The sequence below is a fragment of the Myxine glutinosa genome, chromosome 1, assembly GCF_964187855.1.
Source record: "Myxine glutinosa chromosome 1, kmMyxGlut1.1, whole genome shotgun sequence".
NCBI lineage: Eukaryota > Metazoa > Chordata > Myxini > Myxiniformes > Myxinidae > Myxine > Myxine glutinosa.
In genome coordinates this window covers 29,432,248-29,447,963 of record NC_136261.1, presented here as the reverse complement: position 1 = coordinate 29,447,963, position 15,716 = coordinate 29,432,248, and the positions used below count along the sequence as shown (strand labels likewise).

The 15,716-nt window shown below is 46.8% G+C and overlaps 1 protein-coding gene across 1 annotated transcript in view; it reads left to right on the top strand.

Moving 5' to 3' along the window:
* Nucleotides 1–14,610, top strand: part of LOC137422187 (actin, cytoplasmic 1-like) — a 34,966-nt gene extending 20,356 nt beyond the window's left edge. Inside the window, exon 6 of the mRNA XM_068108952.2 lies at nt 11,926–14,610. Coding sequence (XP_067965053.2) covers nt 11,926–12,069 — 144 coding nt within the window. The 3' untranslated portion in view covers nt 12,070–14,610. The remainder of the gene's footprint in view (nt 1–11,925) is intronic.
* Nucleotides 14,611–15,716: the final 1,106 nt, after the last annotated feature.

Sequence of the window (15,716 nt, the reverse complement as noted above, 5' to 3'; positions counted from 1 at the left end):
TTCCTTTGGGCTCTCCCCTTTTTCTTCCTTTGGGGTCTCCCCTTTTTCCTCCTTTGGGCTCTCCCCTTTTTCTTCCTTTGAGCTCTCCCCTTTTTCCTCCTTTGAGCTCTCCCCTTTTTCTTCCTTTGGGCTCTCCCCTTTTTCTTCCTTTGGGGTCTCCCCTTTTTCCTCCTTTGAGCTCTCCCCTTTTTCCTCCTTTGAGCTCTCCCCTTTTTCTTCCTTTGGGGTCTCCCCTTTTTCTTCCTTTGGGCTCTCCCCTTTTTCTTCCTTTGGGGTCTCCCCTTTTTCCTCCTTTGAGCTCTCCCCTTTTTCCTCCTTTGGGCTCTCCCCTTTTTCTTCCTTTGGGGTCTCCCCTTTTTCTTCCTTTGGGCTCTCCCCTTTTTCTTCCTTTGGGCTCTCCCCTTTTTCTTCCTTTGGGCTCTCCCATTTTTCTTCCTTTGAGCTCTCCCCTTTTTCTTCCTTTGGGCTCTCCCATTTTTCTTCCTTTGAGCTCTCCCATTTTTCTTCCTTTGAGCTCTCCCCTTTTTCCTCCTTTGGGGTCTCCCCTTTTTCTTCCTTTGGGGTCTCCCCTTTTTCTTCCTTTGGGCTCTCCCCTTTTTCTTCCTTTGGGCTCTCCCCTTTTTCTTCCTTTGGGCTCTCCCCTTTTTCTTCCTTTGGGCTTTCCCCTTTTTCCTCCTTTGGGCTCTCCCCTTTTTCTTCCTTTGAGCTCTCCCCTTTTTCCTCCTTTGGGCTCTCCCCTTTTCCCTCCTTTGGGCTCTCCCCTTTTTCTTCCTTTGGGCTCTCCCCTTTTTCTTCCTTTGAGCTCTCCCCTTTTTCCTCCTTTGAGCTCTCCCCTTTTTCTTCCTTTGGGCTCTCCCCTTTTTCTTCCTTTGGGGTCTCCCCTTTTTCTTCCTTTGGGCTCTCCCCTTTTTCTTCCTTTGGGCTCTCCCCTTTTTCTTCCTTTGGGCTCTCCCCTTTTTCTTCCTTTGGGCTCTCCCATTTTTCTTCCTTTGAGCTCTCCCCTTTTTCCTCCTTTGGGCTCTCCCCTTTTTCTTCCTTTGGGGTCTCCCCTTTTTCCTCCTTTGAGCTCTCCCCTTTTTCTTCCTTTGGGCTCTCCCCTTTTTCTTCCTTTGGGCTCTCCCCTTTTTCCTCCTTTGGGGTCTCCCATTTTTCTTCCTTTGAGCTCTCCCCTTTTTCCTCCTTTGGGGTCTCCCCTTTTTCTTCCTTTGGGCTCTCCCCTTTTTCTTCCTTTGGGCTCTCCCATTTTTCTTCCTTTGAGCTCTCCCCTTTTTCCTCCTTTGGGGTCTCCCCTTTTTCTTCCTTTGGGCTCTCCCCTTTTTCTTCCTTTGGGCTCTCCCATTTTTCTTCCTTTGGGCTCTCCCATTTTTCTTCCTTTGAGCTCTCCCCTTTTTCTTCCTTTGGGCTCTCCCCTTTTTCCTTCTTTGGCCTCTCCCCTTTTTCCTCCTTTGGGCTCTCCCCTTTTTCTTCCTTTGGGCTCTCCCATTTTTCTTCCTTTGGGCTCTCCCATTTTTCTTCCTTTGAGCTCTCCCCTTTTTCTTCCTTTGGCCTCTCCCCTTTTTCCTTCTTTGGGCTCTCCCCTTTTTCCTCCTTTGGGCTCTCCCCTTTTTCCTCCTTTGAGCTCTCCCCTTTTTCCTCCTTTGAGCTCTCCCCTTTTTCTTCCTTTGGGCTCTCCCATTTTTCTTCCTTTGAGCTCTCCCCTTTTTCTTCCTTTGGCCTCTCCCCTTTTTCCTTCTTTGGCCTCTCCCCTTTTTCCTTCTTTGGGCTCTCCCCTTTTTCCTCCTTTGGGCTCTCCCCTTTTTCCTCCTTTGAGCTCTCCCCTTTTTCCTCCTTTGAGCTCTCCCCTTTTTCTTCCTTTGGGCTCTCCCCTTTTTCCTCCTTTGAGCTCTCCCCTTTTTCCTCCTTTGAGCTCTCCCCTTTTTCTTCCATTGGGCTCTCCCCTTTTTCCTTCCTTGGGCTCTCCCCATTTTCCTCCTTTGGCCTCTCCCCTTTTTCCTTCCTTGGGCTCTCCCCTTTTTCCTCCTTTGGCCTCTCCCCTTTTTCCTTCTTTGGGCTCTCCCCTTTTTCCTCCTTTGGGCTCTCCCCTTTTTCTTCCTTTGGGCTCTCCCCTTTTTCCTCCTTTGAGCTCTCCCCTTTTTCTTCCTTTGGGCTCTCCCCTTTTTCTTCCTTTGAGCTCTCCCCTTTTTCTTCCTTTGAGCTCTCCCCTTTTTCTTCCTTTGGCCTCTCCCCTTTTTCCTTCCTTGGGCTCTCCCCTTTTTCCTCCTTTGGCCTCTCCCCTTTTTCCTTCCTTGGGCTCTCCCCTTTTTCCTCCTTTGGCCTCTCCCCTTTTTCCTTCTTTGGCCTCTCCCCTTTTTCCTCCTTTGGGCTCTCCCCTTTTTCTTCCTTTGGGCTCTCCCATTTTTCTTCCTTTGGGCTCTCCCATTTTTCTTCCTTTGGGCTCTCCCATTTTTCTTCCTTTGGGCTCTCCCATTTTTCTTCCTTTGAGCTCTCCCCTTTTTCTTCCTTTGGCCTCTCCCCTTTTTCCTTCTTTGGCCTCTCCCCTTTTTCCTCCTTTGGGCTCTCCCCTTTTTCTTCCTTTGGCCTCTCCCATTTTTCCTTCTTTGGCCTCTCCCCTTTTTCCTCCTTTGGGCTCTCCCCTTTTTCCTCCTTTGGCCTCTCCCCTTTTTCCTTCTTTGGGCTCTCCCCTTTTTCCTCCTTTGAGCTCTCCCCTTTTTCCTCCTTTGGGCTCTCCCCTTTTTCCTCCTTTGGGCTCTCCCCTTTTTCCTCCTTTGAGCTCTCCCCTTTTTCCTCCTTTGGCCTCTCCCCTTTTTCCTTCTTTGGGCTCTCCCCTTTTTCCTCCTTTGGCCTCGCCCCTTTTTCCTTCTTTGGGCTCTCCCCTTTTTCTTCCTTTGAGCTCTCCCCTTTTTCCTCCTTTGAGCTCTCCCCTTTTTCCTCCTTTGGCCTCTCCCCTTTTTCCTTCTTTGGGCTCTCCCCTTTTTCCTCCTTTGGCCTCTCCCCTTTTTCCTTCTTTGGGCTCTCCCCTTTTTCTTCCTTTGGCCTCTCCCCTTTTTCCTTCTTTGGGCTCTCCCCTTTTTCCTCCTTTGAGCTCTCCCTTTTTCCTCCTTTGGCCTCTCCCCTTTTTCCTCCTTTGAGCTCTCCCCTTTTTCCTCCTTTGGCCTCTCCCCTTTTTCCTTCTTTGGGCTCTCCCCTTTTTCCTCCTTTGAGCTCTCCCCTTTTTCCTCCTTTGGGCTCTCCCCTTTTTCCTCCTTTGAGCTCTCCCCTTTTTCCTCCTTTGGCCTCTCCCCTTTTTCCTTCTTTGGGCTCTCCCCTTTTTCCTCCTTTGGCCTCTCCCCTTTTTCCTTCTTTGGGCTCTCCCCTTTTTCTTCCTTTGAGCTCTCCCCTTTTTCCTCCTTTGAGCTCTCCCCTTTTTCCTCCTTTGGCCTCTCCCCTTTTTCCTTCTTTGGGCTCTCCCCTTTTTCCTCCTTTGGCCTCTCCCCTTTTTCCTTCTTTGGGCTCTCCCCTTTTTCTTCCTTTGGCCTCTCCCCTTTTTCCTTCTTTGGGCTCTCCCCTTTTTCCTCCTTTGGCCTCTCCCCTTTTTCCTCCTTTGGCCTCTCCCCTTTTTCCTTCTTTGGCCTCTCCCCTTTTTCCTCCTTTGGGCTCTCCCCTTTTTCTTCCTTTGGGCTCTCCCCTTTTTCCTCCTTTGAGCTCTCCCATTTTTCTTCCTTTGGGCTCTCCCATTTTTCTTCCTTTGAGCTCTCCCCTTTTTCTTCCTTTGGCCTCTCCACTTTTTCCTTCTTTGGCCTCTCCCCTTTTTCCTTCTTTGGCCTCTCCCCTTTTTCTTCCTTTGAGCTCTCCCCTTTTTCCTCCTTTGGCCTCTCCCCTTTTTCCTTCTTTGGCCTCTCCCCTTTTTCCTCCTTTGGGCTCTCCCCTTTTTCTTCCTTTGGGCTCTCCCATTTTTCTTCCTTTGAGCTCTCCCATTTTTCTTCCTTTGGGCTCTCCCATTTTTCTTCCTTTGGGCTCTCCCATTTTTCTTCCTTTGGGCTCTCCCATTTTTCTTCCTTTGAGCTCTCCCCTTTTTCTTCCTTTGGCCTCTCCCCTTTTTCCTTCTTTGGCCTCTCCCCTTTTTCCTCCTTTGGGCTCTCCCCTTTTTCTTCCTTTGGCCTCTCCCCTTTTTCCTTCTTTGGCCTCTCCCCTTTTTCCTCCTTTGGGCTCTCCCCTTTTTCCTCCTTTGAGCTCTCCCCTTTTTCCTCCTTTGGCCTCTCCCCTTTTTCCTTCTTTGGGCTCTCCCTTTTTTCCTCCTTTGAGCTCTCCCCTTTTTCCTCCTTTGGGCTCTCCCCTTTTTCCTCCTTTGGGCTCTCCCCTTTTTCCTCCTTTGAGCTCTCCCCTTTTTCCTCCTTTGGCCTCTCCCCTTTTTCCTTCTTTGGCCTCTCCCCTTTTTCCTCCTTTGAGCTCTCCCCTTTTTCCTCCTTTGAGCTCTCCCCTTTTTCCTCCTTTGGCCTCTCCCCTTTTTCCTCCTTTGAGCTCTCCCCTTTTTCCTCCTTTGGGCTCTCCCCTTTTTCCTTCTTTGGGCTCTCCCCTTTTTCCTCCTTTGGCCTCTCCCCTTTTTACTTCTTTGGCCTCTCCCCTTTTTCCTCCTTTGGGCTCTCCCCTTTTTCCTCCTTTGGGCTCTCCCCTTTTTCCTCCTTTGAGCTCTCCCCTTTTTCCTCCTTTGGCCTCTCCCCTTTTTCCTTCTTTGGCCTCTCCCCTTTTTCCTCCTTTGAGCTCTCCCCTTTTTCCTCCTTTGAGCTCTCCCCTTTTTCCTCCTTTGGCCTCTCCCCTTTTTCCTCCTTTGAGCTCTCCCCTTTTTCCTCCTTTGGGCTCTCCCCTTTTTCCTTCTTTGGGCTCTCCCCTTTTTCCTCCTTTGGCCTCTCCCCTTTTTACTTCTTTGGCCTCTCCCCTTTTTCTTCCTTTGGGCTCTCCCCTTTTTCTTCCTTTGGGCTCTCCCATTTTTCTTCCTTTGAGCTCTCCCATTTTTGTTCCTTTGGGCTGTCCCATTTTTCTTCCTTTGGGCTCTCCCATTTTTGTTCCTTTGGGCTCTCCCATTTTTCTTCCTTTGGGCTCTCCCATTTTTCTTCCTTTGGCCTCTCCCATTTTTCTTCCTTTGGGCTCTCCCATTTTTCTTCCTTTGAGCTCTCCCCTTTTTCTTCCTTTGGCCTCTCACCTTTTTCCTTCTTTGGCCTCTCCCCTTTTTCCTTCTTTGGCCTCTCCCCTTTTTCCTCCTTTGGGCTCCCCCCTTTTTCTTCCTTTGGGCTCTCCCATTTTTCTTCCTTTGGGCTCTCCCATTTTTCTTCCTTTGGGCTCTCCCATTTTTCTTCCTTTGAGCTCTCCTCTTTTTCTTCCTTTGGCCTCTCACCTTTTTCCTCCTTTGGCCTCTCCCCTTTTTCCTTCTTTGGCCTCTCCCCTTTTTCCTCCTTTGGGCTCTCCCCTTTTTCTTCCTTTGAGCTCTCCCCTTTTTCCTCCTTTGGGCTCTCCCCTTTTTCCTTCTTTGGGCTCTCCCCTTTTTCTTCCTTTGAGCTCTCCCCTTTTTCCTCCTTTGGGCTCTCCCCTTTTTCCTTCTTTTGGGCTCTCCCTTTTTTCCTCCTTTGGCCTCTCCCCTTTTTCTTCCTTTGGGGTCTCCCCTTTTTCTTCCTTTGGCCTCTCCCCTTTTTCCTCCTTTGGGCTCTCCCCTTTTTCTTCCTTTGAGCTCTCCCATTTTTCTTCCTTTGGGCTCTCCCATTTTTCTTCCTTTGAGCTCTCCCATTTTTCTTCCTTTGGCCTCTCCCATTTTTCTTCCTTTGGGCTCTCCCATTTTACTTCCTTTGAGCTCTCCCCTTTTTCCTCCTTTGGCCTCTCCCCTTTTTCCTTCTTTGGCCTCTCCCCTTTTTCCTCCTTTGGGCTCTCCCCTTTTTCTTCCTTTGAGCTCTCCCCTTTTTCCTCCTTTGGGCTCTCCCCTTTTTCTTCCTTTGGCCTCTCCCCTTTTTCCTTCTTTGGCCTCTCCCCTTTTTCCTCCTTTGGGCTCTCCCCTTTTTCCTCCTTTGAGCTCTCCCCTTTTTCTTCCTTTGAGCTCTCCCCTTTTTCTTCCTTTGGGCTCTCCCCTTTTTCCTCCTTTGAGCTCTCCCCTTTTTCCTCCTTTGAGCTCTCCCCTTTTTCTTCCTTTGGGCTCTCCCCTTTTTCTTCCTTTGGGCTCTCCCCTTTTTCTTCCTTTGGGCTCTCCCATTTTTCTTCCTTTGAGCTCTCCCCTTTTTCTTCCTTTGGCCTCTCCCCTTTTTCCTTCTTTGGCCTCTCCCCTTTTTCCTTCTTTGGGCTCTCCCCTTTTTCCTCCTTTGGCCTCTCCCCTTTTTCCTTCTTTGGCCTCTCCCCTTTTTCCTCCTTTGGGCTCTCCCCTTTTTCCTCCTTTGGGCTCTCCCCTATTTCTTCCTTTGGCCTCTCCCCTTTTTCCTTCTTTGGGCTCTCCCCTTTTTCCTCCTTTGGCCTCTCCCCTTTTTCCTTCTTTGGCCTCTCCCCTTTTTCCTCCTTTGGGCTCTCCCCTTTTTCCTCCTTTGGGCTCTCCCCTATTTCTTCCTTTGGGCTCTCCCCTTTTTCCTCCTTTGGGCTCTCCCATTTTTCTTCCTTTGGCTCTCCCCTTTTTCTTCCTTTGGGCTCTCCCCTTTTTCCTCCTTTGGCCTCTCCCCTTTTTCCTTCTTTGGCCTCTCCCCTTTTTCCTCCTTTGGGCTCTCCCCTTTTTCTTCCTTTGGGCTCTCCCATTTTTCTTCCTTTGAGCTCTCCCCTTTTTCTTCCTTTGGCCTCTCCCCTTTTTCCTTCTTTGTCCTCTCCCCTTTTTCCTCCTTTGGGCTCTCCCCTTTTTCCTCCTTTGAGCTCTCCCCTTTTTCTTCCTTTGGCCTCTCCCCTTTTTCCTCCTTTGGCCTCTCCCCTTTTTCCTCCTTTGAGCTCTCCCCTTTTTCCTCCTTTGAGCTCTCCCCTTTTTCCTCCTTTGGCCTCTCCCCTTTTTCCTCCTTTGAGCTCTCCCCTTTTTCCTCCTTTGAGCTCTCCCATTTTTCCTCCTTTGGCCTCTCCCCTTTTTCTTCCTTTGGCCTCTCCCCTTTTTCTTCCTTTGGCCTCTCCCCTTTTTCCTCCTTTGGGGTCTCCCCTTTTTCTTCCTTTGGGGCCTCCCCTTTTTCTTCTTTGGGCTCTCCCGTTTTTCTTCTTTTGGGCTCTCCCTTTTTTCCTCCTTTGGCCTCTCCCCTTTTTCTTCCTTTGGGGTCTCCCCTTTTTCTTCCTTTGAGCTCTCCCCTTTTTCTTCCTTTGGCCTCTCCCCTTTTTCCTCCTTTGGGGTCTCCCCCTTTTCTTCCTTTGGGGTCTCCCCTTTTTCTTCTTTGGCTGCTCCCCTTTTTCTTCCTTTGGCCTCTCCCCTTTTTCCTCCTTTGGGGTCTCCCCTTTTTCTTCCTTTGGGGTCTCCCCTTTTTCTTCTTTGGGCTCTCCCCTTTTTCCTCCTTTGGGGTCTCCCCTTTTTCTTCCTTTGGGGTCTCCCCTTTTTCTTCTTTGGGCTCTCCCGTTTTTCTTCTTTTGGGCTCTCCCTTTTTTCCTCCTTTGGCCTCTCCCCTTTTTCCTCCTTTGGGGTCTCCCCTTTTTCTTCCTTTGGGGTCTCCCCTTTTTCTTCTTTGGGCTCTCCCCTTTTTCCTCCTTTGGGGTCTCCCCTTTTTCTTCCTTTGGGGTCTCCCCTTTTTCTTCTTTGGGCTCTCCCGTTTTTCTTCTTTTGGGCTCTCCCCTTTTTCTTCCTTTGAGCTCTCCCCTTTTTCTTCCTTTGGCCTCTCCCCATTTTCCTCCTTTGGGGTCTCCCCTTTTTCTTCCTTTGGGGTCTCCCCTTTTTCTTCTTTGGCCTCTCCCCTTTTTCTTCCTTTGGCCTCTCCCCTTTTTCCTCCTTTGGGGTCTCCCCTTTTTCTTCCTTTGGGGTCTCCCCTTTTTCTTCTTTGGGGTCTCCCCTTTTTCTTCTTTGGGCTCTCCCGTTTTTCTTCTTTTGGGCTCTCCCTTTTTTCCTCCTTTGGCCTCTCCCCTTTTTCCTCCTTTGAGCTCTCCCCTTTTTCCTCCTTTGAGCTCTCCCCTTTTTCCTCCTTTGGCCTCTCCCCTTTTTCTTCCTTTGGCCTCTCCCCTTTTTCTTCCTTTGGCCTCTCCCCTTTTTCCTCCTTTGGCCTCTCCCCTTTTTCCTCCTTTGGCCTCTCCCCTTTTTCCTCCTTTGGCCTCTCCCCTTTTTCCTCCTTTGGCCTCTCCCCTTTTTCCTCCTTTGAGCTCTCCCCTTTTTCCTCCTTTGAGCTCTCCCCTTTTTCCTCCTTTGGCCTCACCCCTTTTTCTTCCTTTGGCCTCTCCCCTTTTTCTTCCTTTGGCCTCTCCCCTTTTTCCTCCTTTGGGGTCTCCCCTTTTTCTTCCTTTGGGGTCTCCCCTTTTTCTTCCTTTGGGGTCTCCCCTTTTTCTTCCTTTGGGGTCTCCCCTTTTTCTTCCTTTGAGCTCTCCCCTTTTTCCTCCTTTGGGGTCTCCCCTTTTTCTTCCTTTGGGGTTCCCCTTTTTCTTCTTTGGGCTCTCCCGTTATTCTTCTTTTGGGCTCTCCCTTTTTTCTCCCTTTGGGCTCTCCCCTTTTTCCTCCTTTGGGGTCTCCCCTTTTTCTTCCTTTGGGGTCTCCCCTTTTTCTTCTTTGGGCTCTCCCGTTATTCTTCTTTTGGGCCCTCCCTTTTTTCTCCCTTTGAGCTCTCCCCTTTTTCCTCCTTTGGGGTCTCCCCTTTTTCTTCCTTTGGGGTCTCCCCTTTTTCTTCTTTGGGCTCTCCCGTTATTCTTCTTTTGGGCTCTCCCTTTTTTCTTCCTTTGGGCTCTCCCCTTTTTCCTCCTTTGAGCTCTCCCCTTTTTCTTCCTTTGGCCTCTCCCCTTTTTCCTCCTTTGGCCTCTCCCCTTTTTCCTCCTTTGAGCTCTCCCCTTTTTCTTCCTTTGGCCTCTCCCCTTTTTCCTCCTTTGGCCTCTCCCCTTTTTCCTCCTTTGGCCTCTCCCCTTTTTCCTACTTTGAGCTCTCCCCTTTTTCCTCCTTTGAGCTCTCCCCTTTTTCCTCCTTTGGCCTCTCCCCTTTTTCTTCCTTTGGCCTCTCCCCTTTTTCTTCCTTTGGCCTCTCCCCTTTTTCCTCCTTTGGGGTCTCCCCTTTTTCTTCCTTTGGGGTCTCCCCTTTTTCTTCCTTTGGGCTCTCCCTTTTTTCTTCTTTGGGCTCTCCCTTTTATCCTCCTTTGGGCTCTCCCTTTTTTCTCCCTTTGGGCTCTCCCCTTTATCCTGCTTTGGGCTCTCCCTTTTTTCTCCCTTTGGGCTCTCCCCTTTTTCTTCCTTTGGGCTCTCCCTTTTTTCTCCCTTTGGGCTCTCCCCTTTATCCTGCTTTGTGCTCTCCCCTTTTTCTCCCTTTGGGCTCTCCCCTTTTTCTTCCTTTGGGCTCTCCCTTTTTTCTCCCTTTGGGCTCTCCCCTTTTTTCTCCCTTTGGGCTCTCCCTTTTATCCTCCTTTGGGCTCTCCCGTTTTTCTTCTTTTGGGCTTTCCCTTTTTTCTCCCTTTGGGCTCTCCCTTTTATCCTCCTTTGGGCTCTCCCTTTTTTCTCCCTTTGGGCTCTCCCCTTTATTCTCCTTTGGGCTCTCCCGTTTTTCTTCTTTTGGGCTCTCCCCTTTATCCTCCTTTGGGGTCTCCCCTTTTTCTTCCTTTGGGCTCTCCCCTTTTTCTTCCTTTGGGCTCTCCCCTTTTTCTTCCTTTGGCCTCTCCCCTTTTTCTTCCTTTGGGGTCTCCCCTTTTTCTTCCTTTGGGCTCTCCCCTTTTTCTTCCTTTGGGCTCTCCCGTTTTTCTTCTTTTGGGCTCTCCCTTTTTTCTCCCTTTGGGCTCTCCCCTTTTTCTTCCTTTGGGCTCTCCCCTTTTTCTTCCTTTGGCCTCTCCCCTTTTTCTTCCTTTGGGCTCTCCCCTTTTTCTTCCTTTGGGCTCTTCCCTTTTTCTCCCTTTGGGCTCTCCCCTTTTTCTTCCTTTGGGCTCTCCCCTTTTTCTTCCTTTGGGCTCTCCCCTTTTTCTTCCTTTGGGCTCTCCCCTTTTTCTTCCTTTGGCCTCTCCCCTTTTTCTTCCTTTGGCCTCTCCCATTTTTCTTCCTTTGGGCTCTCCCCTTTTTCTTCCTTTGGGCTCTCCCCTTTTTCTTCCTTTGGGCTCTCCCGTTTTTCTTCTTTTGGGCTCTCCCTTTTTTCTCCCTTTGGGCTCTCCCCTTTTTCTTCCTTTGGGCTCTCCCCTTTTTCTTCCTTTGGCCTCTCCCCTTTTTCTTCCTTTGGGCTCTCCCGTTTTTCTTCTTTTGGGCTCTCCCTTTTTTCTTCCTTTGGGCTCTCCCCTTTTTCTCCCTTTGGGCTCTCCCCTTTTTCTTCCTTTGGGCTCTCCCGTTTTTCTTCTTTTGGGCTCTCCCTTTTTTCTTCCTTTGGGCTCTCCCCTTTTTCTTCCTTTGGCCTCTCCCCTTTTTCTTCCTTTGGGCTCTCCCGTTTTTCTTCTTTTGGGCTCTCCCTTTTTTCTTCCTTTGGGCTCTCCCCTTTTTCTCCCTTTGAGCTCTCCCCTTTTTCTCCCTTTGGGCTCTCCCCTTTTTCTTCCTTTGGGCTCTCCCGTTTTTCTCCCTTTGGGCTCTCCCCTTTTTCTCCCTTTGGGCTCTCCCTTTTTTCTTCTTTTGGGCTCTCCCTTTTTTCTTCCTTTGGCCTCTCCCCTTTTTCTTCCTTTGGGCTCTCCCGTTTTTCTTCTTTTGGGCTCTCCCTTTTTTCTTCCTTTGGGCTCTCCCCTTTTTCTCCCTTTGAGCTCTCCCCTTTTTCTCCCTTTGGGCTCTCCCCTTTTTCTTCCTTTGGGCTCTCCCGTTTTTCTTCTTTTGGGCTCTCCCTTTTTTCTCCCTTTGGGCTCTCCCCTTTTTCTTCCTTTGGCCTCTCCCCTTTTTCTTCCTTTGGGCTCTCCCCTTTTTCTTCCTTTGGGCTCTCCCCTTTTTCTTCCTTTGGGCTCTCCCATTTTTCTCCCTTTGGGCTCTCCCCTTTTTCTTCCTTTGGGCTCTCCCCTTTTTCTTCCTTTGGGCTCTCCCATTTTTCTTCCTTTGGGCTCTCCCCTTTTTCTTCCTTTGGGCTCTCCATTTTTTCTCCCTTTGGGCTCTCCCCTTTATCCTCCTTTGGGGTCTCCCCTTTTCCTTCCTTTGGGCTCTCCCCTTTATCCTCCTTTGAGCTCTCCCCTTTTTCTTCCTTTGGCCTCTCCACTTTTTCCTTCTTTGGCCTCTCCCCTTTTTCCTTCTTTGGCCTCTCCCCTTTTTCTCCCTTTGGGCTCTCCCCTTTATCCTCCTTTGAGCTCTCCCCTTTTTCTCCCTTTGGGCTCTCCCCTTTTTCTTCCTTTGGGCTCTCCCCTTTTTCTCCCTTTGGGCTCTCCCCTTTTTCTTCCTTTGGCCTCTCCCCTTTTTCTTCCTTTGGGCTCTCCCATTTTTCTTCCTTTGGGCTCTCCCCTTTTTCTTCCTTTGGGCTCTCCCCTTTTTCTTCCTTTGGGCTCTCCCCTTTTTCTTCCTTTGGGCTCTCCCATTTTTCTCCCTTTGGGCTCTCCCCTTTTTCTTCCTTTGGGCTCTCCCCTTTTTCTCCCTTTGGGCTCTCCCCTTTTTCTTCCTTTGGGCTCTCCCATTTTTCTTCCTTTGGGCTCTCCCCTTTTTCTTCCTTTGGGCTCTCCCCTTTTTCTTCCTTTGGGCTCTCCCATTTTTCTCCCTTTGGGCTCTCCCCTTTTTCTTCCTTTGGGCTCTCCCCTTTTTCTCCCTTTGGGCTCTCCCCTTTTTCTCCCTTTGGGCTCTCCCCTTTATCCTCCTTTGAGCTCTCCCCTTTATCCTCCTTTGGGCTCTCCCTTTTTTCTCCCTTTGGGCAGTCCCATGTTTTCTCTTTTGGACTCTGATCCTTCAATTTCCTTCCAGATCATTGATCCTCCTGATCGAAAGTATTCTGTGTGGATCGGGGGTTCCATCCTAGCATCCCTGTCCACTTTCCAGCCAATGTGGATCAGCAAGCAGGAGTTTGATGAATCTGGGCCTTCCATTGTGCACCGCAAATGCTTCTAAGTTTTGTTGATTAATGGCTCTTAGTTTGACATCTGCAGTTTGCTTTGAGCATTTATCTATTTGGTTTTCTGAGCAGAAGTTATCTTTTTTTTTGATGCCAAGCTGTCATGTAGACAAACTTTGACATGAAAATGCTGAACGACGGTTGGAAAATAAAAATTGCTTGCTTGCATTTTTTAAATGGAGGAGCTAAAAGATTTGCTTAGGTAATCCAACAGATGTGCAAACTGTCACTCTTTCAATACAAAGGAGCACAATTTGCCTGTCCCACTTTCACACTCTTTCTAATCCATGAGTGCACACAACTGATAATACGAACCACACCATTACACTCAAATTTGTTTTACAAATGCTTCATTTAATTTGGGTAGGGGGGGAATGGGGGGAACGTTTGGGATTCCACTAGTTTTATCTTCGTGGAATGGCCGCTCCTCGTGGATTGGCCAATGGACACCAGCTAAAGGTAGTCTCAAGAGAACATCAAAACTGCTGAGTGCACACGTGCGTCCTCTCCATGCTTTATCATTCCCCACAAATAACTTATTCAAGAGACCGAAAATGCCCCCGTATTTGTCACCCCCCACGAAGAACTGGTTAAAGAGACTGAGAATGCCACCGCACTACATCGCCATCCTCTCCTTTCCCACCCAAGCTACACCTTCATCCTATGCCATGCTAAACTGCTTGACGCCATCATCCTACATCCATGAGCAGCTCATTCCTGCACAAGTCCTCGCCTGCCTCTTGTTTAACAGTTTGAGTCCGGTCATTTGGCGCCTTGATGAGGTTTAGCTCTATTGTATGAAGTTTTTGTGCTCCCCACTCGTCTTTTGACCACCTGGTTCATTCCATTTATTTATTAGCGTCTTGTCTAACCAACGCCCCTCCCACACATATTAATTGCTTTAAATAAACCATTTTAATTACCGTATTTTTGGGGATACACCTTGACACTTCTCCCCTAGAACTCCTGGCCTCGACTTGTACTCAGAATAGACTTGTCTATGTTTTAAGAAATTAAATTGCATAATTGAAAATAAAATTGCAATGAGTGATATTTACTGAAATAAATTGTATAATTGTTAATTTAAAACACACCACAGCAAGTTTCCATTTAACGTTGTGGACGCGTTCCGAGAAAGTGCAACTTAATCAAAATGATGTTGAGCAGAAGGATATTCCCATAGATATAGTATTATAATGGGGGCTGGGTTCCCAGGGCACGTTTTCGATCACTCTAACATACCTTTAACCTCACTTAACTACATATTAGAGACAAATAGTAAACAAATCAATAAACTAGATCGTATTCATAGAATACTTACCCTGTGCAGTCATCTTAGTGTGAGCCAACTCTTCTGGTTACACTGTTTTTGAAGTTTTTTTCCCCTTTGATCCAATATGGCCGCCAGACCACGTGAGCAATTACATCATAAATTTATATTCTCTAATATAATTGTTGCATAGATTATGCTCAATAAATTTCATACTGATCAGGCTAAGCATTGCCCCTGTCGAATTATGATGTCATAATTACAGCACCAATGACATTATCAGTAACACATCTTATTCCCCAAGGGGAGTACTTGACAATGAGCCATGTTTCAATTTTTTCCATGGAGTGGTTTCGGAGATGTAGAGGTGCAACTCTTTTCGATTTTTTCCAAAATGGCGCCTGTAACGTTACATATGACGTCATAATTATCATTAGAACAATTCTACAGGAGGAGCCGCTCATTTTCTGAAAATTTCGTGTTCATCGGACTAACAGTTGCAGAGGAATTATTTTTTTCCATACTGATCAGATCAAGCGTTGTACTTGTCGAATTAAGACGTCATAATGGAAGCACCTATGACTTCATCATTAACATATGTTATTCCCCATGGGGTGTACTTGACAATGAGCCATGTTTCAATTTTTTCCATTAAGCGGTTTGGGAGATATAGAGGTGTAACGTTTTTCCAAGATGGCGTCCATACCATGTGACCTATGACGTCATAATTATCAGCAAAATTTTTTTACAGTCAGAGGCGCTCCGGCGGTAAAAGTTCATGTCAATCGGACCAAGGGTTGCCGAGAAAATGATTTTTTAAAATTCAGACACGGCACACATACGCACACGATTGCTTAACCGAGTTTTCGCTTCGCGAGCGCAGGGTAATTATTGTAGGCTTAATCTGTTGAACACAGTGAGAATTAAGAGACTTTCATTCATTGGCGATGGTCAAAGACCACACGGTACAGCGGGATTCGTTAGTGTGACCCGTCGACTCGACAGTATTAACCAGTTTAGCTTTTCTCGATACAACTGTTTTGATTACCTTTAAACTGAAAATGTTCCATTTAAAAAAAATTTAACCCATTGAAATCCACTTGTGACTGGTTAGGTTGGCAGTGTAAATGGTGTTGCTAGTTTACATCAAATTGAGGAAAGTAAAAGTACTGAATATGCCAATAGATTAGCTGTGGCCGATCATATTGTTCCGACTGTCTGAATGGATGAATGTTTGACTTGAAATAAAGGGAAGTTTAAAGTTAAATCTTGTGTCATCAGTGCTGCAGAAATATTTCTCTAATTTTACAAACTAAAGTGAGGACAGATTTGGAATTTTTGGGTACATATAGATAAATATATTATATGAGCAATTGTGTTTGTTCCTTATGAAATGGAAAACCAAATACTGCATTGGAGTCATCAGAAGGAACCGAAAAAAAAAATAGTAAAGAGCGAACAAAAAAATAAAATAAAAAAATATAGTAAAGAGCAAAGATTGAGTCATTAGGAGGAACTAAAAAAAAAAAAAAAAAAAATAGTAAAGAGCGAACAAAAAAATAAAAAATAAAAATATAGTAAAGAGCAAAGATTGAGTCATTAGGAGGAACTAAAAAAAAAAAAAAAAAAAATAGTAAAGAGCGAACAAAAAAATAAAAAATAAAAATATAGTAAAGAGCAAAGATGGAGTCATTAGGAGGAACTAAAAAAATTAAAAAGTAGTAAAGAGCAAACCTGGAGTCATTAGGAGGAACTAAAAATAATAATAGTAAAGAGCAAAGATGGAGTCATCTTTGCTCTTGACTATTATTTTTTTTGATTCCTCCTGATGACTCCATCTTTGCTCTACTATTTTTTTTTGGTTCTTCCTGATGACTCCATCTTTGCTCTTTACTATTATTTTTTTTGATTCCTCCTGATGACTCCATCTTTGCTCTTTACTATTTTCATTTATTTTTTTGATTCCTCCTTATGACTCCATCTTTTCTCTTTACTTTTTATTTTTTTGATTCCTCCTGATGACTCCATCTTTGCTCTACTATTTTTTTTTGGTTCTTCCTGATGACTCCATCTTTGCTCATGACTATTTTTTTTTTTTGATTCCTCCTGATGACTCCATCTTTGCTCTTTACTATTTTTTTATTATTTATTTTTTTGATTCCTCCTGATGACTCCATCTTTGCTCTTTACTATTATTTTTTTTGGTTCCTCTTGATGACTCCATCTTTGCTCTACTATTTTTTTTTGGTTCTTCCTGATGACTCCATCTTTGCTCTTTACTATTATTTTTTTTGATTCCTCCTGATGACTCCATCTTTGCTCTACTATTTTTTTTTGGTTCTTCCTGATGACTCCATCTTTGCTCTTTACTAT